This window comes from Dryobates pubescens, chromosome Z (assembly GCF_014839835.1).
Source record: "Dryobates pubescens isolate bDryPub1 chromosome Z, bDryPub1.pri, whole genome shotgun sequence".
In the NCBI taxonomy this organism is placed as follows: Eukaryota; Metazoa; Chordata; class Aves; order Piciformes; family Picidae; genus Dryobates; species Dryobates pubescens.
This window is the reverse complement of record NC_071657.1, coordinates 120,169,808-120,193,500: the sequence shown is the minus strand read 5'-3', so window position 1 is coordinate 120,193,500 and position 23,693 is coordinate 120,169,808. Positions and strand designations below refer to the sequence as shown.

The window sequence follows — 23,693 nt, the reverse complement described above, 5'->3', positions numbered from 1 at the left end:
AAAGTTAGGAAGGAGGGAAGAGGGGATGAAGAACCACCCGAATCAGAGTCAGAAGCAGCAGCTATGGGGAAAACTGAGGCCATGCAGCAAGCTGTGACCACCCTGTGCAGGACCACCACGGGCACCTGGGTGGGGGCAGGGACGGCCCTCCTTGCACAAGACCCACGTAGCAGCATGACCACACCTCCAGCCCCACACGTTTACCTCCATGAGCAGCAGGGAGTGAGACCCTTCCCCAAAGCCTTCTCTGTACCTCTTGCCCTCCTGTGAGGGGTGCAGGGGGCCCGTGGGGGGTGCCAGGGGCGCTGGGGGGGTCGCTGGCAGCCGCCTCCCGCTGGTGCATCATGCATTAGTAATGGTCACCGAGCTGCTGCTGCCCTTTCTTCGAGGAGGAACAATTGGGGCAGTAACTGGAGCCCAGGTGGCTCAGGTGTCCCCCTTGGTCCTTGGGGTCACGGCTAGTGACCTGACTTGGTGCCTGCTCGGACTCTGAAGGTGCACAGTGCTGTTCTCATCCTCCCCACCCTGGAGCTTGTGGCCTGGGCCAAGCTGCAGTATTGGCATCTCTTGAGGGGGCATCTGCAGCCCTCAGCTGGGGCAGTCCCCAAGGGTCTTCGGGTCTCTAAAGGGGACAGGCGTGGTGCCATGGTGGAAGATCACATCACAAGGACAATGCCAGGAGAGGAGGGAATGTTCCCCACCCCCCCTTAACAGCCCTAAGACCAAAGCCTGGAGCACCTACCAGGGCTGGTTTGTCCCACTCCGGCATAGTTGTGTGGTCATGGGGATGGTGACCAGAACCTCATGGGGGTGGCACCCAGAGCCCCTTGGGGAGAGCACCCAGACCTCCATGGGTATGGCACCCAAGGCTCTGTGGTGACAGTAACCAGGGTCCCACAGGGATGGCACCCTAGATCTCTGTGACAATCACACCAAGAGCCCCACACAGATGGCACCCAAAGCCCTGTGGGGATGACACCAGGAGCCCCACAGGGATGGCACCTAGGGCTCTGTGAGACTATCTCCAAGAGCCCCACAGGGATAGCTCCCAAGGCCCCGTGGTGATGGCAGCCAGTGTTCCATGTGGACTGTACCCAGAGCCCCGTGGAGATGGCATCCGAGGCTCTGTGATGAAGGTACCTAAAGCTCACAGCACAGCACCCAGAGCCTCACAGGAAGGGCACTCAGACTCCATGGAATGGCACCCAGAGCCCAAGGGACCCAGGCTCACGGCTTTGCCTGTTGCTGTCCTTCGGTGGCAAGGCTGATGGGCATGGTGAGGCCTCCACCAGCTGTGGGTCCATGTCCCCCAAGTTGCTCCAACTCTGAGCCCTCCAAGCAGCACCCAGCTCCCGAGGCCCCACAGGAGCTCGGGCCAGGTGAAGCTGAGACCAAAACCCTGAGGGATACCGGTCGGGCAGCAGGTGGCACTCGGCACCAGGGGTACAGTGGGGACAGAGCAGAGATGAGGCCACAGCCAGAGGACAGGGAGGGCAGCCAGCACCAGCCCCTGCACTGGGCAATGGGAGCCTACCGGTGTGGCACGGGGGCCACCTGCTGGGCAGAGGGGACAGTGCCACCTCCTCCCAGCCAGCATCACCCGAAGGTGCTCAGGGCTGTCAGGCTGGGTGCTGGCAGCAGGTGGCACTGGCAGGACACGGACCTGCCACCCTGTCCTCAAGCTGGGTCCTGGGGGTGACAAACAGCCCTGGCTGGAGAAAGGGCGCGGGGAGGAGGAGGATGGAGAGGAAGGTCTTGCTCCGCTCCAGCGATTTTAGGGCAGGAGTTGCAAGTGAAACCATGAGGACAAGCCACATGTCAGGCTGCCATCCCCTTCCCTGGCTCACCCACAGCCCCAAAATGGCATCTTGGGCATCCTTTACCTGCTCCTACTCCTGGTGACATCTCCTGTAGACGTTCTCCTGATCCCCACGTCCCATCAAGCCAAAATGCTGAGTGGTTATCCAGAACAGAGGCACCTCTGTCATAACTGCCAGCCCAGGACACCAGAGTCCCACTGTGGCTGAAGAAGGCAGTACCAGCACTATCCTGTCCTGCAAGAGACCTCAAAAGAAAGCCACCCTGTGAGGCTTGTGAGAGGGGGAGGGGTGGATGCCCTGTGGCTGCACTGAACAGCCCAAGGCACTAAAAATCTTTTCATGCTTTGATGCCTGCACCTTCCAGATGCCTTCCAAGCATGGAAGGTCATCACCCAACCACATATAGAAGGTGGTCACTACCCCAAGCATGACCATCAACACCTTGGGTGTGCTCAGCCACCCCCACACCCCCCGCTCCCACCTCCAGCTGATCAAATCTAGGCAGAAGACACCCTGGCATGGCTTTGATCCTACACAGAGGGGGGCAGGCACCGTGGGATGAGTCAACACCACAAAGCTCAGGGCCTGTCCTGCAAGACCCAGCTCCTAGGGATCAAGCAGCAGCCAAACTTCAAGGTATATACAGAGTTTATTTTAAAAAACCAAACCCAAACCAAAACAAAAAACCCAAAGAAGAGAAGTTTACAGTTCTTGAATGATACACAACTACTGCAGAGGTCATACCCTAGAGAAGAAGCTTCTTTTTTTTTTCTGTGAAGGTGCTGGATGTGCCCTCAACAGTGACAACCCAAGAAGGAAAGAAAATTTGGGGGGGGGGGGGAGGAATAAAAGAGGGAAAAGAAATTGTATTAAAAAAATATACATGGAAAAAAGTCAACTCAAAGAAAAGAGCAAAAGCCACCCCTGAACTCTTCAAGTTTCACTCAACAGGTACCAAAGACCAGCAGTGACATCATGGCTGTTCCTCATGCTGCCAACACCCCAGGCTGAAGTGGCAGCAGAAGCAGGAGGAGAAAAGGAGCAGCAAAACAGAAAAAAAGAAACCCAAACCAGAAAAGCCCCCAGACAAAAAAAAACCAAGCAGAAAAATCAACAAACACCTCTTAACCTTCTTGATGGTCTGAAGAGGGTCTTGGCTGATGGACAGCCCCTGTCAGATGGGGATAGAAGGGGAGCCCCATCTCTCTGGTCTGCATTAAGGGATGGACAGATGTGGAAAGATGGGTGGAGGTTCAACCATGGGCGCAGTAGAGGCAGGAGGACAAGCTCACACGATGGCAAAGGTTCAACCATGGACACAGCAGAGGCAGGACAAGCTCATGCTGACAGCAAAAGTTCAACCATGGGTAGGTTAGGAGCAGGACAAGCTCATGCTGATGGCAAAGCTGTGTTTCAGCCCATCCCCACAGCAGCATCCCTCTGCAACCGCCAAACCGACGCAAGGGTCAGAGAAAACTCAGCATGGAGTCACCCGCTGGCCATGAGGGACCAGGTGCCACCATCAAGGGACATGGCAACTCAGCTGTTCACATCCCTGATGGCAAAAAGGACAGGAGCCAAAGGCTGTCCCCAGACCAGCACCAAGGGCTTGCAGCAGGTTTGAGCAGCAAGGAACTCAACGCCAAGGTCCATCACAGGCAAGCCCAGAACTCAGTCGATTAGATGGTGTTGGGTGATGGGTTGGACTCGATCTCAAAGGTCTTCTCCAACCTGGTTAATTCTGTTCTATTCCCCTCACCCCAGCAAGGTGCTACTGCCACTGTTTTCCAAAGGAGGAGGAGAGGCTGAGAGGCCCAAGCCTTGCTTGACCACGACTCCACCTTCTCTCCCAGGCCACACAGGCAGAGTTTTACTTACAGACTGGTGGGAGGGGGAATTTTCTTTGGGAGAAGGGAAAAAACCAAAACCCCAAACACAACAAAAGAGATGAAAAATGATGGAAGGGGAAGAAGCAGAGGGGTGCAAGGTGGCCAAGGAGCTCCTGCCCTCACTCCACTTCCCCTGGAAGCTTCTTCCATCCAGGGCAGACATTTTTAGAAGCAGTAGTATTTTGGTTTTCCCTCTGCCACCAGCCAGTGTGGTGGCTCTGGAGGTGTTGAGGCACCAGCTCCTAGAGCTTTGCAGGAGCTGTGTCCTCACACCTGGCACAGGAACCAAACTGAGGCCTCAAACTGCACCAGGAGAGGTTAAGATTGAACATTAGAAGAAACTTCTTGAGTGAAAGGGTTCTCTTTTTGAGTGGCCTTGGAAGGAGGTGGTTAAATCCTCATCTCTGGAGGTATTTAAGAGGCACAAGAGACTTGGGAGAACAAATGGCTGGATTTGATGGTCTTAAGTCTTCTCCAACCAAAATGATTCTGATTTACCAGTGTGTTTTTAGGTTTTGGAGGGGGTGGGAAAGCCCTGCTGGTGGTTGACAGGAGATAAGGGAAGGTTTGCAGGACTAAATCCATGTGAGGGGTAGAAAAACCTACAAAGGAAGAGGGGGATGAGGTCATTAGAAGGCTGGAAAAAACCCACTAATTTTTAATTGGGATTTGTGGTTGGTTTTGACTGGGTTTTTTTTTTGAGGGGTGGGGGTGCTGTTACCTTTGAAACCACCCAGCAGCATTTAACTCTACTCCTAAATCAGCACCTCTAGAAAAAGACCAAACCTTCAAAGGTCAGAGCACAAGCAAACTGCCAGGGTAAAGGGAAAAAACCAGCAGCCAAGTTAAACCCTCCCCACCCAGTGGCAGCAAAAAGGGAACTAAAATGTGGCCCCCTCCCCAGATGAGTGAGCAAACAGGGTGCTAGATAAGACTTCAGTACATCATTACACCTTAAAAAACCCCAGTAATTAATAACCACCCCTTCCCCCAAGCCACAAAATGCAGTCACGAGCCACAGCCCTAAAATGCTTACTGCTTGGAGAAAGGGTTGTTGGGGGGCAGGGGGAAGAAGAGGAGGAAGAAACCTTCTGTTCTGTGCCCAGAATTAACATAAAGAGGAGATGCTTTGTTTCTCTTTATTAAGGAAAATCATGCTAAAGCCAAAAAAAAAAGAAAAAGTACTTCAAGAGGTGTGGTTTTGTTCCCCAAAGGAGAAAAGAAAATAAGGCATCCCCCTCCCACCTCCCCCAAGATAAACTGATTGTGCTTCATGGATTTAAAGGAGAGGATTGCAGTCTTCCAAACACAATGGAGCATAATGTGGTGGCATCTCAAAAGGAATAAACAAAACACACACAAAACCCAAGCTCCAACCCAGTGATTCTGGGGAAATGGTACAAATGCCAGTCTGAGAGTCTGCTTCCAACGGGGTGGCATCTCAAAAGGTAAAGAACCAACAAACCCCAACACTAATGCTGGGGAAATGGGTAACAAAACATAGCAGTGCAGTGTTCTGCTCCCACCTTGCTGGCAACTCAAAAGGCAAAAAAAAACAACCCCACCACAAAACCCAATAATCATTCTGGGGCAATGGGGAAAAGCCCAGCTGGACATTCCAAACTCGGCTCCAGGCAGGTTGGGTTTGTCATCTGCTGCCCTGTAGGTTGGACCACAAATGAAAACATCTCATCCAAACCCTTCTGAAACCATCCCCACCACTCCCACCCCTAGAGAGGAGCCAGCAGATACCATTCAATGCTCAAAATCCATCTCTGCTTTGACCCCCAATGCACAAATCCTCTCCAGATTCCAATAAAGCAGCAACCCCAGGGAGGTATTTACCCTGTTAGGAGATTTTTTTTTTTTTTGGTGGCCTTCAAAACCAACCAACTCAAAACCTCAGGGTGCTGACAGCCACCAGAAGAAACCAAACATCTCAGTTCAGAAGCACCCTGGAAACCAAACCCAAGCAACCCAAGACAGAGCAGATTCACTTTGCATCCTCCATTTGGTGCTTTTAAGCTTTGTTTTGTTTTGTTTTTATTCATCTCCATTTTTTTTTTTCTCTCTCTCTAGATTTTGCATTTCTTTCACTTCTAAAGGACTTTTCAGTCCTGTTGTACACACACAAGCAAGATGGCTACCGAGCCAGTGCAGAAATAGGGAAGGAAAGTAAAAAAGTAACAACCAAAACAAACAAAAAAAGCAGCCAAAAACCCCCAAGGAGAAGGGAAATCGGTGCCAACAGGATTGGTGGACTACAGCCAACAGCAGGATCTGAAGCTCTCAAGCAAGGTTGATCCATCAGGGCAGAGGACCTTCAGGAGGTGGTGAGTGTCTGTGAGGTGTTGAACCATACTTCAAGCAAAAAAAACCCCAACAGAATGAAAGAAGAAAACCCCAAACTTGAAGCCAGTTTCCAAACCAGGACAGAGAGTTTGAACCTCAAGGTGTGCTCCAGCTTCAACCAAAGCATTGTTCAGAGAGCGGCGCTGGGGGTGGGGTGGCTGGAGGGGGAAAGGGTTGGTTTGGTGGTTTCCTTTTTCCTCCCCAAAAAGGGGAGCCAAGCTCCATAATCCAGACCGAGGAAGCGAATCACAATCCATGAAGAAGGCTTTTCCAAAGTCCAAAAAGAAAGAAAGAAAGCAAAACCCCAACAAAAAAAAGCCCAGTGGTTGTCAAAGTCCTTACAAGTTCAGGAGGGGCAGGCAGGAGTCCACATAGAAAACTGGACTGAACAATCCAGAATTAAGCTCAGAATAGCTCCATGCACTTGTACTGTTTGGTTCTTGTTTGTTTGTTTGTTTGTTTCTCCATTTGTTTGTCTGTTTCCCCACATGACTCCACACAAAAGCCCATCACAGCAGTAAAGCTCAAGCTGAAGGAGCTACCTTTTCGATCCGCCGTGGGTTTGATCTTCTCCGTGTTACCGAGGCAAACAACCATTCCACGTCCAGCTGAGGCGGTGTCTTTGGAACCAACTGAGAAACAACAACAAAAAGGAAGGAAAAGGAGGAAAAAAAAAAAAAGAAAAAAAGAAAAAAAAGCAAAGCATCTTGGTTTTAATTTAATTTGTGTGTGTGTGTGTGGTTTTTTTGGTGGTGGTTTTTGTGTCTGTTTTTCTCTTCTTTTTCTTTCGTTAAACTAATTTCCTACCTAACCAAGGGCAGCGTTCGGAGCTGACACTTCAGTAGCACAAAAAGAACACCAACAAAAAAAAAAACAACCAACCCCCAAACAACAACCAAAAAAAAACAAATAAAATCAACCACAAAAAAAAAAAAAAAAAAAAAAAAAAAAAAGAAAAAAAACCCCACCCAACCACAAAAAAAATAAAAGACCCCAAACCCAAACCAACCACAAAAGAAAGATAGGATATTGTTTGTTTGACTTGGCCAAATGGAATTCTGAATGCATGCACTCGGGCTGCCTATTTGCTACCCCCAAAAACTCACCATTATGAAGAACAATAATAACAACAATATCATTATGGAATGTGGGAAATATGCTATGCACCTTGGGCTGAAGAAATGACCAAGAAGAAGAACAAAACAAAGCAAAAAAAAAAAAAACCAACAACCCAAAACACACAAAAAAAAAAAACAACCCCAAAAAAAAGGAAAAATAAAATAATAATAACAATAATAATAATAAATCAAAATCTAAAGGGTAATGAGAAGAGATATATCAATGCTATTATTCATAAAAACCTTGTTTAGTAATAAAAAAAATTGCTTTTGTTTAAATATGAATATTATAGTCTGCTTCTCGTGGTTAGGAAATTAAAGAGTCTCTCTGAAAAAGCAGGTTGCCCTCTTTTACTACAACTCCATGTCTTGAGCTTCGTCTTCCGAGAAGTCGGACATGGAGCTCTCGGAGGAGCTGTCCCCGGTGCCTTCTTCCTGTTCTTTTAGTGCTTCTTCTGTTGCATATTTCTGAATGTACTCTGTGGGAGGAAAAGAGTAAAAAAAAGGTCAGCAGCAAACAGCTGGGAGGTCATCTGTTCTTTGGAGGGCTTGGCTCACATCACAGAACGTTTGGAAGGGACCTTGAAGGATCATCTAGCTCCAGCTGTCTGCCAGGGCAGGATCCCCTAGGACTGCATTCATTCCCGTGTGAGCCTGCTCTGGCAGGGGGGTTGGACTGGATGATCTTTGGAGGTCCTTTCCAAACCCTAACATTCTGTGCTTCATTCTGTGATCACCTAGACTAGAATCATAGAATGGTCTGGGTTGGAAGGGACCTCCAAAGGCTATCTAGTCCAACCACCTCTGCAGTAAAAGCAGGGGGCTGCCCAGAGCCCTGTTGAGCCTCAGAGATGATTGTCCCCAGATTTCTTCTTGCCCCCTTTATGTCCTGAAAGGCCACAAAAAGGTCTCCCTGAAGCCTTCTCTTCTGCATGGTGAACGACCACAACTCTCTCAGCCTGGCCTCACAGCAGAGGGCTTCCAGCCCTCCCATCACTGCTGTGGCCTCCACTGGCCCTGCTCCAACAGGTCCATGTCTCTCTTGTGCTGAGCACTCCAGAGCTGGACATGAATATCTGAGCGTTTAAACCAAGAGTGAAGAACAACTGCCACTGAAGCCAAAGCTGAGAGCCAGACAGAAGTCAAGTGTAAAGAAGGATGGCCAGAGAAGACACAGCAGAAGACTACTTGAAGGGAACAGCTGTAGAAAGAAACCTGTGGGTGCCCCAGGCTCTGTTTTCAAAGCACAACTCTGACAGCCTGCATCAGATCAAGCAGGACCTGCAGGGAGCCAGGCCGGCACGCTGCAGGTCACCAATGGAAACCATGTCTCACAGTGGGGTCTGAACCATGCTGGCTGTATGCATCCAGATCAACACCTTGAACTTCAGCCAAGAGCAAGCAGGAGAACTGGTTTTACTGGGATTCCTGCAGGCAGGTGAAGGAGCTGCTGCCAGCTCAGGCTGGTGTGGCTTTCACGGTCACCTCTGTGCAGAGGAACAGAGCAAAAAGGCAACACAAAGAGTTGGATTGAGTCTGCCAAACCCTTTGGAGGCCCCATCCCTGGAGATATTCAGGCTCAACCTTGATGGGGCCATGAGAAATATGACCTAGCTGCAGATGTCCTTGCTGACTGCAGGGGGGTTGGACATGACAACCTTGGAAGGTCTCTTCCAACCCACTGGATTCTGTGATTCATGAGGGAAGCAGCGACCCAACAATGAGAGGGACCGAGGGAAGCAGCAACCCAGCAGAGTCTTTACATGAGAAGATGGGTTGGCAGCAGAGGACAGGCAGAGCTAAGGAGATGGGGTGCCAAGATGACCTATCTTTGTAGGGGCTACTCCCTTCCCAGGGCCTTCCAAGAATTCACCTCCCTCTGGAGACCCAGAAGTTGTTATTGCTTTCACAACCCAGCAAAAGGGAATCCAAGTCCCATTGCTCCAAGACTCTGGATATCAAAGCCCTCTATACTGAGGCTAAAGCCATCAAACAACTGCTGTAGCAGACCCCAGACTGAAGGTTCTAATCCTAAGAATCAGTCTCCAGCTGCATACTGGTAATACAGAAAACAGCAGCTCTGTAGAGAAGGACCTGCCAGTGCTGGAGAGCAAGTTCACCATAAGCCAGCAACATTCCCTCATAGTCAAGAAGACAAATAGTGTCTTGGGGTGCATGAAGGAGAGCATGGCCAGAAGGTGGAGGCAGGTTCTCTTCTGCCTTTATCTCTGCCCTAAGGAGGCCACAGGGGTCCAGTTATGGGCTCCTCAGTTCAAGAGAGACAGGAAACTACTGGAGAGAGTCCAGTGGAGGCTCCAGAGATGCTGAGGGGCCTGGAGCATCTCTGAGGAGAAAAGGCTGAATGACCCAGGGCTGTTGAGCTGGAGAAGAGCAACCTGAGAAGGGATCTTCTCAATGCTCAGGAAGAGCTAAAGGAGCTGTGGGGGCCAAAAGGATGCGGCCAGACTCTTGTCAATGGTGCCCAGTGACAGGACAAGGGCTGACAGTCACAAACTGGAACCCAGGAGGTTCCATCTGAACATGAGGAGAAGCTTCTTTGCTGTGAGGGTGGTGGAGCCCTGGAGCACACTGCACAGAGAAATTGTGTGAGTGTCCTCCTCTGCAGAGATTCCAAACCCCATGTGGCCACTGTGCTTCTGGGCAAGCTGCCATGGGTGACCCTGCTTTAGCAGGGTGGGGAGGGGGGTGCTGGACTGGCTGATCTCCAGAGGTCTCTTCCAACCCTCACCATGCTGGGATTCTGGGATATTAATGGATGTTGACAAAGTCCACAATAAATCCTTACTTATTTGGGTTTCATCCCAAGAATCACAGGAGCTACAGACCTTGGGCCACATCTCCAAGCCGCCACCCGTCTCTGCACTACCACTCTACTGCTCTGTGTGCTCATAACTAAAAAATGAGGAGAAGCAGCAATCAATTATGCATCTGCTCTTCTGAGCTTCCCAGAGCAGAGGAGCTGCTCCAATCCATCCCATCAGTTTAACATCTCCAAGGCTATTTTTAAGGCCACTACTGTATGAGGCACGACAGCTGGTTAGCTTCATCTTATCCTCGTCACGCAAGTCTGGGAAGAGACAGCAGAGGCAGGACTCTCGGGCACCGGGAACATCAGCCGCCTTGTAAGCACTTCATGCTCCTTCTAGACCATCTTCAGGATGGAAATGAAGGAGGAGACTATCCTTGTGATGATAGGATGAGAGAATTGGGCTTGGTCAGCCTCCCTGAGGGCTGTCCTCAGATCTCTGTAGATGCATTTTGATTGGAAAAGACCAAGTCCAACCACTCTCTAACTCTGCTTGTGGTGCCACACAAGTCCTCAGCACCTGTCTGCAGCTTTTAAACACTTCCAGGGATGGGGATTCACCCACCTCCCTGAGCAGGCTGTTCCAGTGTTTGAGAACCCAGTGAGTGAAGAAGTTTCTTCTAATGTTCAGCTTAAACCTCCCCTGGTGCAACCTGAAGCCATTTCCTCTCTCTCCCTATCCCTTGTTCCTTGGGAGAAGTGACCAACACCCACCAGCTGCCAACCTGTTTTCAGGGAGCTGTAGAGAGGCAGAAGGTCTCCCCTCAGCCTCCTTTTTTCTAGGCTAAAAAGCCCCAGTTCCCTCAGCTCCTTCTCACAAGCCTTGTGCTTCAGACCCTTCCCCAGCTTTGTTGCCTTTCTTTGGACCTGCTCCAGCCCCTTAATGTCCTTTGTGGAGTGAGGAGCCCAAAACTGAACCCAGTTCTCAAGGTGTGGCCTCACCAGTGCCCAGTCTAGGGGAACAATCCCCGCCCTGGTGCTGCTGGCCACACTCTTGCTGATCCAAGCCATGATGCTGAGTGCTGGCTCACACACTGGCTCATCTTCAGCTGGCTGCTGACAGTAGCAGCAGCTTTGAGCTTCCTTGAAGGTCCTGCTGTTGGTCAGCAGCAGTTTGTTCACTTTTTTTCCTGGGGTTTATCCTTTTTCACTCCACTGAAGCACAGAGGACATGCAAAGTGTCCCCTGTGCTGGGCCTGGAGATTTTATCTGACAAACCATTTTGCCTGGAAGCTTTGTCACACAAAAGCCAAACAGGCAGTGGACTTCAGGATACTGAGCAGGCCAGGTCTGCAGGGTAGTTGTTCTGATCCTGTCATGGAGCTGTCAGGGGAGTCAAGCAGAGTGAGCTGAATAACTCAACACTGAGCTCACAGTTTTGCTTGCCCTGATTTGTAGCTCAACCCTCAAACAAAAAAACCTTGCAGCTGGAGAGCCATTTCCTAAACTCATCAGATTCATAGAATGGTTTGGGTTGGAAGAGACCTTCAAGATCATGCAGTTCCTGCCATGGGCCCAGGCTGCTCAAGGCCTCACCCAACCTGGGCTTGAACACCTCCACGATTCTGACTTCTTTAATCTTACTTCTGACGTGTGAAGATGAATTCATTTTGTGCCTCACTTGCCTGCTTCCTAGCTCAGTTCTACCTCCAGACTTTTCCAAGGTATTTGAGTCTCCTTCCTGGAAGCCTTCCCTGATGCCAAGGAGGTATGGACCCTGCCCTTCAGCCTCGTCTACCATGCCCTTCCAACTCTTCCAGGAGGAGACACACCAGCACCCTCACTCCTTCTGCCAGTGCTCATCTACCCTCACTGGTCACTGTTAATGTTTAGCCTGGGCAGCTCCAGTTGAGTTACACATCTGTGACCACATCCTGCTCACCCAGAGCACAGGACAAATCATTCCCTGCCTCTTTACAGACACCTTTGACACGTCAAAGCTCACAGCTTTGTTCAGTACTCTAGATTAGGCTCCTCCAGTTCTTTCCCTTTGTCCTCTCAGCACAGGACAGAAATGCATCTGTTAGAGCAGGGCCAGAGGACACAACAATGAGGGGAGGGCTGGAAGCCCCCTGCTGTGAGGCCAGGCTGAGAGTTGGGGTTGTTCAGCCTGGAGAAGAGAAGGTTCCAGAAAGACCTTCTGGTGGCCTTTCAGTACTTAAAAGGGGTTCTAGAAGAAACAGACTTTTGAGCAGGGCCTGCAGTGACAAAGGGTGATGGTTTGCAACTCAAAAGAGGCAGATTTAGACTGGAGAGAAAGAAGAAATTCTTTCATGTGAGGATCATGAGACCCTGGAACACATTGCCCAGAGAGACAGCAGATGCCCCATCTCTGGAAGTGTTTCAGGTCAGCTTCAGCCTGAGCAACTTGCAGGAGTTGGAGATGTCCCTGCTCCCTGCAGGGGGGTTTGGTCCAGATACCTTTAAAGATCCTATCCAACCCAAAAGATTCTGTGGTGGTCTTCAACACCATCTGTCCATGCTACACCCTTTGAACCCTCAGTGACTGGTCTGTAGCTTTCTTGACTAACGTGCTTTGAATCAGGCACAGCATCAGTAAGGCTTGGCTTAACTAGGAAGTAGGAAGGAACCATATCTTGGTGGTGGAGCATTCACCTCTGGAGTCATTCAAAGCCTGCATGACCTCTGTGCTATTTGCTCCAGGTGAACCTGCTGTGGCAGGGTGTTGGACTAGATGATCTCCAGAGATCTCTTCCAACCTCTATCATTTTGTGATTCTGTGACCTGCTGACAATTCCTGTTGTCACCAACAGCATCACCAATGCCTTGATTGATGCCCTTAGAATCACAGAATCAGTAAGGCTGGAAGAGACCTCAAAGATCATCAAGTCTAACTTGTCACTCAAGAGCTCATGACTACTTAGATGAGAGAGCTGCTACCAAACCACCTTCCAGCCAGGACCTGTGCAACTGGATGCTCCCATTTCAGTTTAACACTTTTCCTTGTTCCTTCCTCAGCTGGGCACCTTTTCTACCAAATCATTTTTCCAGCCTCTCCAGACTGAGGTGAATCCTAACCCAGCTTTGCTTCCAGCCTGCCCTGAGGGTCTGTTAATGATTTAAACCCCATTGCATCCACAGCAGCAGCAGCTGACACACCGCAGTTTAAAATGGACAGAGACCTTTAATGAGACCTTTAAAAAGTCCTCTTCAACCTAAAGCATTCTGTGACTGTCACTGGCCTCATTCCTCCAGGGTGGAACTCAGAGTAGCTTAGCCCTAAGCCACCACTCATTCCATACCTGTGTTCCTTTTCTGTCCTTACCTTTAATTTTCTGTTTGTACTCTTCTGGTCGGTGGAGGTACATGGCTGCAGCATCACCATTTAGGGGATCTATAGGGTTGGGATAGGCCAGCAGCTGGGGCAGGAACGATTCAAATATGTTGGTGAGATCTGGAAGGGAAAGACAAAGCTGTTCACGGCCACAGACCCAAAGCCAACCCAATTAATCATCCCACAAACCACACAAGAAAAATAAACACTGAGGTCCCTCACCCCTCACTGAGTTCTTCTCCTGTTTCCACCTCCTTCTGTCACCCTCCTTAAATGTCCTGTGCTGTGTCACTAAATTGACATATCCCAAGCATAAAGCATCTTCCAAAGTGCTTTGGACGATTGTGTTAATAGAAAGAGCAACCAACAAGTCCCTCCTCCAGCTCCAAACCATTTGCAGAATGTGAAGAGCTCACATTAACACCTTGGGGCCACTTGGCATCTTGTCACTAAATAATCCGCTAGAGGAAATGTCCTTCTGGTGCTGATGAGTCATTTGTGGATATGAGAAACCTCCTTCCCACATCCCCAAGATGACACTTCAGTGGTGGAGGTGCTCAGAAACAAGCCCTGTGTTACCATTTCCCCTTGGGAGCCTCAGAAGGACCTTGTACACCCATGCAGACCAGAGATCAAACCCCCCAGTGCTGGGCTTGTGCACCAGGGTTGGCCACAGGACAGCTGCTGGTAGAGGTCAGGCGGTGTGGGGGTTTCTCAGCTGGGTTTTGTCTGTGAATGCTCTACTCACCTTCTCTCGGGATCTCCTTTTCCTAGTTCAAATGGGTGTCTCTCTCACAGATTCATAGAACAGTTTGGGTTGGAAGAGACCTTCAACATCACCCAGTTCCAACCCCACTGCCATGGGCAGGGACGCCTTCCACTAGACCAGGTTGCTCAAGGCCTCATCCAACCTGGTGATGAGCACCCTCCAGGAGGGGGCATCCAGAACTTCCCTGGGCAACAGAAACCCTGCCTGTGGATGAGCATTATCAGTCCACACCAGCACAGATCAAAGTAGAGCTGGTGGAAGGGAAGCTCATCCTTGCCTTGGATCCACTATGTGAGCAGCTTTGCTATCTCAACCCATCTCTTACAGGAAAAAATTTGTGTCGTTATGCTTGAGCTCACACATCTGAGCTTCACAGAACTGCTGAACTCAGCCAGATCTCATGGTGGGTAGAGTCCTCAGAGCCCATAACTTTCTAAAAGATTAATCAAAAATGGGTGGGCAGTTATAGGCAGACATCTCCAGCAGGTCTCCCTGTGCAGTGGTAACACAGAAATCCCAGCATGGTGTGGGTTGAAAAGGACTTCTGGAGATCCTCCAGTCCAAATCACCTTGCTAAATCTCTCCAGAGAAGGAGATTCCACAACCTTCCTGGGCAGCCTGCTCCAGGGCTCCACCACCCTCACCCCAAGTAAGTTGCTCTTGATGCAATCTCCCATCTTCCAGTCTGTACCCACTGCCCCTAGTCCTGTTAACTGGGCACCACTGACAAGAGCCTGGCCACATCCTCTTGCCCCTCCCCAGGTCCTTTAGTGCTGAGCATTGATCAGATCCCCTCTCAGACTGCTCTTCTCCAGGCTCAACAGCCCCAGGTCTCTCAGCCTTTCCTCCTCACAGAGATGCTCCAGTCCCTGGTTACTTCAGCTCTGGGATGCAATCACAGAAAACCAGGTTCTAATTCCATCAGCAGCAAAGATAAAGCTGCAGAACTGCTCAGGAGGTCCAAGCAGATCTTTGCCAATGCTCTATGTTACCACCTCTGCAAGTCCACTAACAGTTAACGCTTCCACATCGTGCTCAAGAAGATCAAATGAGAGGTGGTGAGACACTGGAACAGGTTGCCCAGGCAGGTTGTGGATGCAGCCATCCCCACAATCTGGAGGTGGCATTGAAAGCTGTGGAACAGCAGTACATGTTGCACTGAGCTGGATTCTGCTGCTGAACCATTCAAGATCTGCTAGCACCACTTCAACTCTTCCACCTCACATCAAATCCTCCCAGCACCCAAGAGAATCCTCTTTCTCTGTGAGCACTTGGGTCAGGGTTAAGCTGATCCCTCACCACAGAACCAGGTGAAGCATACTTTGTGCATCTACTACACCAGGACTTCAGGCATTTTGATAAGGAGTACAGTTCAACTGAAGTTACTGTAACAATTTCCCACCCAGGATTCACCAAGCCTGGGGTTTCCTAACAAAGAGTGCTTGTGAGGAATATGAAGTAGCTCATCCCTCTAGCTTCAAAGCTTCAGCTCCTACAGGTAAAAAAAAAAAATCAGCTTTTCATGGAAGAACATGAAGGATTTGATGTGCACATGCCCCTGAATACCGTTCCACAAGTGTGGAGAAGGCTCTAGGGAGACCTTCTGGTGGCCTTTCAGGACTTAAAAGGGCTGAGATGAAAGCTGGGGACAGACATTCTAGCAGGGCCTGCTGTGACAGGACAAGGGGCAATGGGTTTAAACTGAAAGAGGGAAGATTTACAGAAGTGTCCAGCTCCTCCACCCCATGGACATCCTGGGGCAACAGGCACAAACTGGAACACAGGAAGCTATGTGTAAGCATAAAGAAAAGATTCCTCACTTTGAGGGCTGTGAAACACTGGAAGCCTGCCCAGAGAAGCTGTGGCTTCAAGGACAGGCTGGGCAGGGCTCTGAGTAACCTGACCTAGTTGAAGATGTCCCTGCCCATGGAAGATGGGTTGTAACTAGGTGATCTTTAATGTCCCTTCCAACCAAAACAGTTCTGTGGTTCTGTGAATGGAGTGAGTGACCCTTTGTGAGATTTATGGAGCACTTTCACCTCTCTGGCATGAGAAACAAACTTATGAAAGCATTTTCACATAAAAACCTTGTTCTTCTCATGATCTAGGCTCTGTGAGGAGTCTAAAACTTCAGGAAAACAAGCAGCCACCAAAGCAAGAGTTGGCTTGAGATCATCAAGCTGGTTTATGTTAACACACCAAATAAACATTAACCTGATCAACTTTCAAGGAAACACCAAACTCACCGTAGAGAGCTGTCCAGGTTTGATTGATTACATCTAGACATACAGTTCCTGACCTGAAACACATGGGAAAGGATGGAATTAGACACAGTCACACTCAAGAAATTCTCTGGGGATTTAAGAGAACCTAACCCCAACTTCCCCTACCCCACTGTTTCAGGGAAGCTCTGATTTATCCCTCTTTTGTGGTTAAAGCCTTTGAACACTTTGACTCTTCATCCTCTGCTCAGAAGAAAATTAATTGGAGCCTTCACTGAATTATTTGGTCCACATGGAATGACTAAAGCAAAGGTAGCTCCTCTTCACAACCCTTAAACTGGGGGGAAAAAACCCCAACATAACAACCCACAACGTGGCAAAACATCCCCCACTCTGGGCTTTTTAGACTGGTGAAAGCATACTGAGCCCATCAGGAAGCCAAAATGAAGCTGAGAGCGAAACAAACCCCTTGGAAAAAGCCCACCTGAGGGAAATCGACTTACGCTTCGTCGATGTTGGGATGGAAAATTTTATTCATGAATCCTGCAAAGAGACACACTGGTAAATAACAGCAAACAAGAGGAGACTGGAATTTACTGGCCAAGGACTCATCTCTCTGGTTTCAATGAAAAGCCAGCCTTGGCTGTGCTATATATAGCTGTGTAACCTTTAAAACACACAGGCGGCGTTCTGCCCCTGGGGGTCCTTTGTCCATCCCCTCAAAATTCAGCAGAACTCCCTGCTTCCAGTGCAAAGCCCACCACAAAGGTTCTGTGCTGCAGTGTTATCAACCATCAAGCATCCAGCTTTGAGAAGGGGTTATCAAAAGCTTCAAGGCTCTTTGGGTTTAAGCCCAAACCTCCAGCTCAACATTTGCTGCGTGATTTAAATTTTTACTTTTTTTTTTAAACATATCTCCCAAGAAAGATTTTCTATGAACTTGGAAGTTGCATTTGTCAGCCAGTCAGGGGCAGGAGATTGGTTGCAGAGAGATGAAACTTGCATTAAGACAGCAATGAATTCATCACCTGGTACCTCTGGGCTGCTAGAAAACAGCTCAGATTCAAGGTCCGGAACGAGAGTGCTCAGCGTGGCTTTGCCCGCATCAGACTTCTACATTTGAGTGTTTTCTTTGCTCTGAATTGTTTCAGTGTAACTGGTGGGTTCAAAACCTTACCACATGGTGGGAGAAGACCTCTCACTGCAGTAGATGTGAAACATGTTTTCCAGTTACCCGCCTGAACCTCCGAGTTCAATTTTGGCACCTCAAAAACACGCACACCCCGCCCCCTGCCCCCGGGTTTACAGAACAAAGATATGAAAGGAATTACAACACAACCTGTTTCTGTAGAAATAAAGCAAGTTCACCCCCAAAGCCAAGTGAAGCATTTCAGATGACAGCTGAGAGCAAATTCACAGATTGCACAGGGTTGGAAGAGACCCTCAAAGGTTATCATGTCCAACCCCCCTGCAGTAAGCAGCGACACCTCCAACTAGATCAGGCTGCCCAGGGCTACAACAATCTTGGAGGTCTCCAAGCACAGGGCCTCAACTGCATCCCTGGCCAGCCTGTTCCAGTATTTCACCACTCTCATCAGAAAGAACTTCCTCCTGCTGTCCAACCTAAATCTATGCAGCTCTGGTTTCAATCTGCTGCCCCCCATCCTATCACTGCAAGCCCTTCTGAACACTCCTTTCCCCAGCCTTCTTGTAGGTTCCCTTCAGGTACTGGAAGGCATAAGGTCTCCCTGGAGTCTTCTCTTCTCCAGGCAGAATAACCCCAGCTCCCTCAGCCTATCCTCACAGTATAGGTGCTCCAGCTCTTGGATTATCTTTGTGTCCCTCCTCTGGACTTGCTCCAACAGTTCTGTGTCTTTCTTATGCTGGGGACACCAGAACTGGACACAAACAAGGACCACGACCTGAGTGACAGCATGGTTGCCCACCTGGGCTGAGAGTTAGCATATGGATTGAATTCCTTTTTCTCCCCATGTATTGTGACACCACCATAATTGCATGTTTGTGCTGCTGGGACTCTGCATAAACACAAAGCAAGGCCAAAACAATGCCCAAAGCTGGAGCAAGCTGAAAGGACCAAAGAAGTGCATGAGCAGCCCCACACTAACAAGGGCCTTTCAGGAGTATCTTGCCGTGACTGAGCCTCAAAAACTGAAACAGGCCTGAAAAAGCCATCAAATATTTACATTATGGCAGCTCTGACAGGTTCAAATCAGGTCACAGATCCATTATGCTGGCATTGGAGAGCTGCAGTGAGCACTGATCCTGACTCTAAATCCTGTCTCTGTCTTAGGAGGGGGGAGAAAAAAAAAATCCAAAAAATTAAAGTTCTGGTAAAGCAGAACAGAAGAAAGGATGAGAGAAGGCTTGAGGAGGGAAGATTTAAACTGGAGATTAGGATGAAATTCTTAACAGTGAAGGTGCTGAGGCACTGGAACGGGTTGCCCAAGGAGATTGTGGATGCTCCCTCCCTGGAGGGGTTCAAGGCCAGGCTGGATGAGGCCTTGAGCAACCTGATCTAGTGGAAGGTGTCCCTGCCCATGGCAGGGGGGGTGGAACCAGATGATCTCTAAGGTGCCTTCCAACTCAAACCCTTCTGTGAATCTATGAAGACATCAAATAACAGGAATAGGGTGGTAAGATACAGAGCTGATGAAGTAAATACTCTCTGTTCTGGTATGTGGGATGCAGAGCAGGTCTTTTCTAACCCAGCTAGACCAGAATTGTTTTGGCTTCAAGAGAGCATGAATATTATCAAGTCCAACCATCAATCAGCACTGCCAGGTCACCACTAAACCATGTCCCTCAGCACTACACCTCCACGGCTTTGAAACCCCTCCAGGGTTAGGAACTCCACTGCTGCCCTGGGCAGCCTGGGCCAGGCCCCAACGACCCTTCAGGGGAAAAAAAATTGTTCTTCATGTCCAACCTAAACCTCTGCTGGTGCAGCTTGAGCCTGTTTGCTCTCATCCTGTCACTTGCTCCTTGTGAGAGGAGACCAGTCCCCACTATGGATTCAGAGAACTGTTTCAGTTGGAAGAGAGTCTCAAGATCAAGTCCATCATCAACCCAACACCACCATGGCCATTAAACTGTATCCCAAAGTGCCATATCCACACACTTCTTGAACACCTCCAGGGACAGTGGCTCCACCACCTCCTTAAGCAACCTGTTCCAACACCTGACCACACTTTCAGAAAAGAAGTTTTTTCCTAATATCCAACCTAAACCACCTCTGGAACAACTTGAGGTCATTTCCTCTTATCCTACCACTCATTCCTTCGGAGAAGAATCCAACTCCCATCTGGCTCCAACCTCCTTTCAGGCAGCTGTAGAGAGCCAGAAGGACTTCCCTTGCTACAACCTCAGAAGCTGTAAGGAGAATGTTAAAGGGATGGAGGCATCAGACTCTTTGATTTTCTGATCCTCTCACCTATATCCTAGGACCTTCTACCAAAGCCACCTGCAGCTGGATGGACAAGGCTTGTGATACAAACCCATCTGTAAAGTTCTGGACAAGCTTCCATTCATACACACTTGCTATCAATAGAGAAGAGATGAAGCTGTCTGCTGAAGCACCTCCCGTGCTAGAAATCTCCAGTTCTTCTCTGTCATCTCTGCCCTCAACCCAAGGCAGGAACAATCTCTTCTCTCACACTGTCCCTTTTAGCCAGCTTTGCAAATGATACAGTTGTTCTTCAAGAAAGGACACAAACACCCCCTCCCTGTGCTTCCTAGGTCACTGCAACACCATCTTGTAACTCCTCAAGGTTCCCTCAGTCTCATTCCCCTGCAGATATAAACATGCCAAGAACAGCTCTGTTCTTAACTCTTTCTGCTGTCCCAGAAATTACCTCAAAGCAGTACTTGCTACTCTATTTGAGCTGGAAAGTCTCCTGCAGAGACAAGGCTTTAAAGCTGCTCCCTCAGGACTGACTTGCTCTGTAGTTATTTTCACAAATACAAAAGACACAGCAGGCCTCAACAGCCAGGGAAAAATGAAATTCCAACTGGAAGAGGAAGTCCCCAGTTAAAAAAACACACAAACCTCCCAAGCCAGCACAAACACCGAGGGAGGTTCATCGACACAGTCCTGGACACAGCACACCCGGATAAACCATGGAGAACTCCAGGTGAGCACTGCTGGAAAGCAGCTCTGTGGAGAAGGACCTGGGAGTGCTGGTGGCCTTCACCATGAGCCAGCAACATGCCCTTGTGGCCAAGAAGGCAAATGGCCTCCTGAGGTGCATGATAAAGTGTGGCCAGAAGGTTGAGAGATGAGTAAGGACACACCTAGAGTCCTGGGTCCAGTTCTGGGCTCCCCAGTCCAAGAGAGACAGGCAACTACTGGAGAGAGTCCAGGAGAAGCTCCAAAGGTGCTTAGGGGTCTGGAGCATCCCTGTGAGGGCTGAGAGCCCTGGGGCTGTTGAGCCTGGAGAAGAGCAGCCTGAGAGGGGATCTGATCAACATTCAGCAAGACCTGAAGGGTGGAGGGCAAGAGGATGTGGCCAGACTCTTGTCAGTGGTGCCCAGTGACAGGACTGCAGGCAGTGGGCACAAACTGGAACCCAGAAGGCTCCATCTGAACATGAGAAAATTCTTTCTTGTGAGGGTGTTGGAGCCCTGGAGCAGGCTGCCCACAGAGGTTGTGGAGTCTCCTTTTCTTGGAGAGCTTCCAACTCCACCTGGTTATTCTGCCCCTGGGCAACCTGCTGTGGGTGCTCCTGCTTTTGCAGGGGATGGTGGCCTAGTTGATCTGCAGAGGTCCTTTCCAACCCTTAGCATTCTGCAATTCTGCGACTCCATAATGAGTTCCTAGAGTCAAACTCTTGATTTTGGGTTCTCACCACAACCTGGAGCATGAAGCCAAGGTCACAGCCTGAGCAGCTGTGACTCTGTGAGCTAGACTGCCTGTGAACACTTCACATTTGGAAAGAACATTCTCACTGCCCCCTGGAAAAGCCACTCCTGGGGAGGAACCTGAGCAGCAGAGTGCCTACAGACTCCACAACCTCTCCGGGCAGCCTCTTCCAGGGCTCTCTTTCCAGAGGGACACCAAGATCCAGCGCTATTTTTGAAGGTGAAGCAGGACTGCATAAAATCTGCATGGACATAAAGCTTTTGAGTGAGAACAGAAAACAAATGGTCCATCCACAAAGCAGGGTGGGGGGTCACCATCCCTGGAGGTGTTTAAAGAAAAAAGTAGTAGATGTGGCACTTCGGGACATGGTCTGATGCTCACGGAGGTGTTGGGTACAAGGTTGGACCTGCTGATCTTAGAGGTCTTTTCTAACCTTAATGATTCTATGATTTTGACTCCATGGAAGGAGTTACACAACAGAGAGGGACACATCTGCTCTGATCCTAGAAGATGCTGAACCCATGTGCAGATGCTGACCCTCTGGCCCGCTGGCATTTCAGCTGTAGCCCTGGAGTCATGGCTCTTGGGCTTGACAGAAATGTTTGGAGAGAAAGGCATTTCCAAATGAAACCTCAGTTAACTGAAAGGCTGGCCATCTTCTTGGTGCTGCAAACACAGCAACACCCAAAAAGCTCCAGTTGCTGGATGTTTTCCAGCATGACATGAAGTTCTCCCATCATGCTCAGGCTCACAGATGATTTGAATCATATAATGCTTTGGTTGGAAGAATCCTTGAAGAGCACCAAGTCTAACAGTTAATCCAACACTGCCTGCTCACCACTAAATGTTGTCCCTACACAGCTTTTAAATATCTCCAGGGATGGTGACACTACAACCCCCCACCAGGCAGCTGGTTCCAGGCTTTGACAGCCCTCAAGGGGAAGAAATTGCTCCTCATGTCCACCCTAAACCTCTCTCCCTGGTGCAACTTGCCTGTTTGCTCTCCTCTCACCACTTGTTACTTGTGCATCCAGGGCACTGGATCAAAGCAGTGACTCTAAGTTCCCAGAAGACAGCTAGAATACACTGCCAAAACCAACAGGAGCTGCTTTGTCACCAAGTTCTTCAAGAATCACAGAACTGTTTTGGTTGGGAAAGACATCGAGTCCAACCATGAACCTAAAACCACCATGGCCATTAAACCATGTCCCAGAGTGTCATGTCCACACATTTCTGGAATGCCTCCAGGGATGAGGAATCCACCACCTCTCTGGGCAGCCTGTTCCAATGCCTGCCTCTTGCAGGAAAGAAGTTTTTCCTAATATCCAACCTAAGCCTTCCCTGGCATAATTTCAGGACATTTTCTCTCACGCCATCACCTGATACTAGCGAGACCAAACCCACCTCACTGCAACCTCCTTTCAAGGAGTTGTAGAGCACCAGAAGGTCTCCACTCACCTCCTTTTCTCCAGGATGAACCACCCCAGGTCCTTCAGCTGCTCCTAAAAGACTTGTTTCTCCAGGCCCTTTGCCAACTGCATTGCCCAAATACCTGGGCAACTTGAGGTGCACTGAAGACTCTCAAGGTACTTCTAATTGTCCCATGGAGCAAAAAAGCTCCTGCAAGAGGTTTTTCCATATTGATTGTCCCCCTGCCACTGCACCTACAGGAATAGATTGTGATTTAGAAAGGGTCTCCTACCTTAGTACAGCCCCCATAGAACCACAGATGGTTTGGGTCAAAAGGAACCATAAGGATCATCTAGTTCCAGTCACCTACATGGGTAGGGAGACCTTCCACAAGATCATGTTGCTCATCTACCATCCAGGACTCATAACTTGGGAGATAGGAAGGATCAGAAAGCGAGGCTGGAGATGGTCTCCTCACTTTTTCCACAGCTCCAGCTGCACAGTGTTGGCCCTGCAGCAACAGCAAGCCTGCTGCACTTCTTGGAGCTTCTCCTCCAAGTCAGGAACCAGCCACAATCCAACAAGCAGCCCTTCAAAAGGCAGCCTGCTGCTTATCTGAGCTCAAAGTACAGCCACAGCATAGCTGCTGGCTTAGCTGAGAGGTCCCCAAAGAGACCTTTTCTTCCCCTGCTGTACAACTACCAAAGCAATGCTGGTGCTGCTAGCCCTGTGGATGGATGGAGGAACAGCAGCATGTCAGCAAGCACAGCACTGGCATGAACGTGGGCTTCACATCTTCTAGCTCAGCTGGGGGTCATCTGCAAGGTGACCCAACACCAGTGACAAATTCAAGAGGACTTCCCACCAGCTCTGGGGCAATGTGCCAGAGTAGAGCTGCTTTATATCCACAGCCCCAGCCCAAACTCACCACTGCTTGTTCTCTTTGCTCATAAAATGAAGCCAACTGGACACTTCTCCACCCAACCAACTAGTGACAGCACATTACTCTCTGTGCCACCATGGTGGCAAGCCTAAAGCTAGCAGGACACATGTGTGTAATCACACAGTGCAGCAAGACTAAGCTTCAAAGTTTTACTTTTCCATGAGAGATT

General features: G+C 49.4%; 1 protein-coding gene across 1 annotated transcript in view; it reads right to left on the bottom strand.

Annotated features, from left to right (window-relative positions):
* Positions 1–7,355: 7,355 nt before the first annotated feature.
* Positions 7,356–23,693, bottom strand: part of UBE2H (ubiquitin conjugating enzyme E2 H) — a 61,869-nt gene continuing 45,531 nt past the window's right edge. The window contains exons 4-7 of the mRNA XM_054177895.1: positions 16,796–16,835; positions 16,317–16,369; positions 13,293–13,421; positions 7,356–7,658 (exon numbers count right to left, since the gene is read on the bottom strand). Of these exons, the coding sequence (XP_054033870.1) occupies positions 7,534–7,658; positions 13,293–13,421; positions 16,317–16,369; positions 16,796–16,835 (347 nt within the window). The 3' untranslated portion in view covers positions 7,356–7,533. The remainder of the gene's footprint in view (positions 7,659–13,292; positions 13,422–16,316; positions 16,370–16,795; positions 16,836–23,693) is intronic.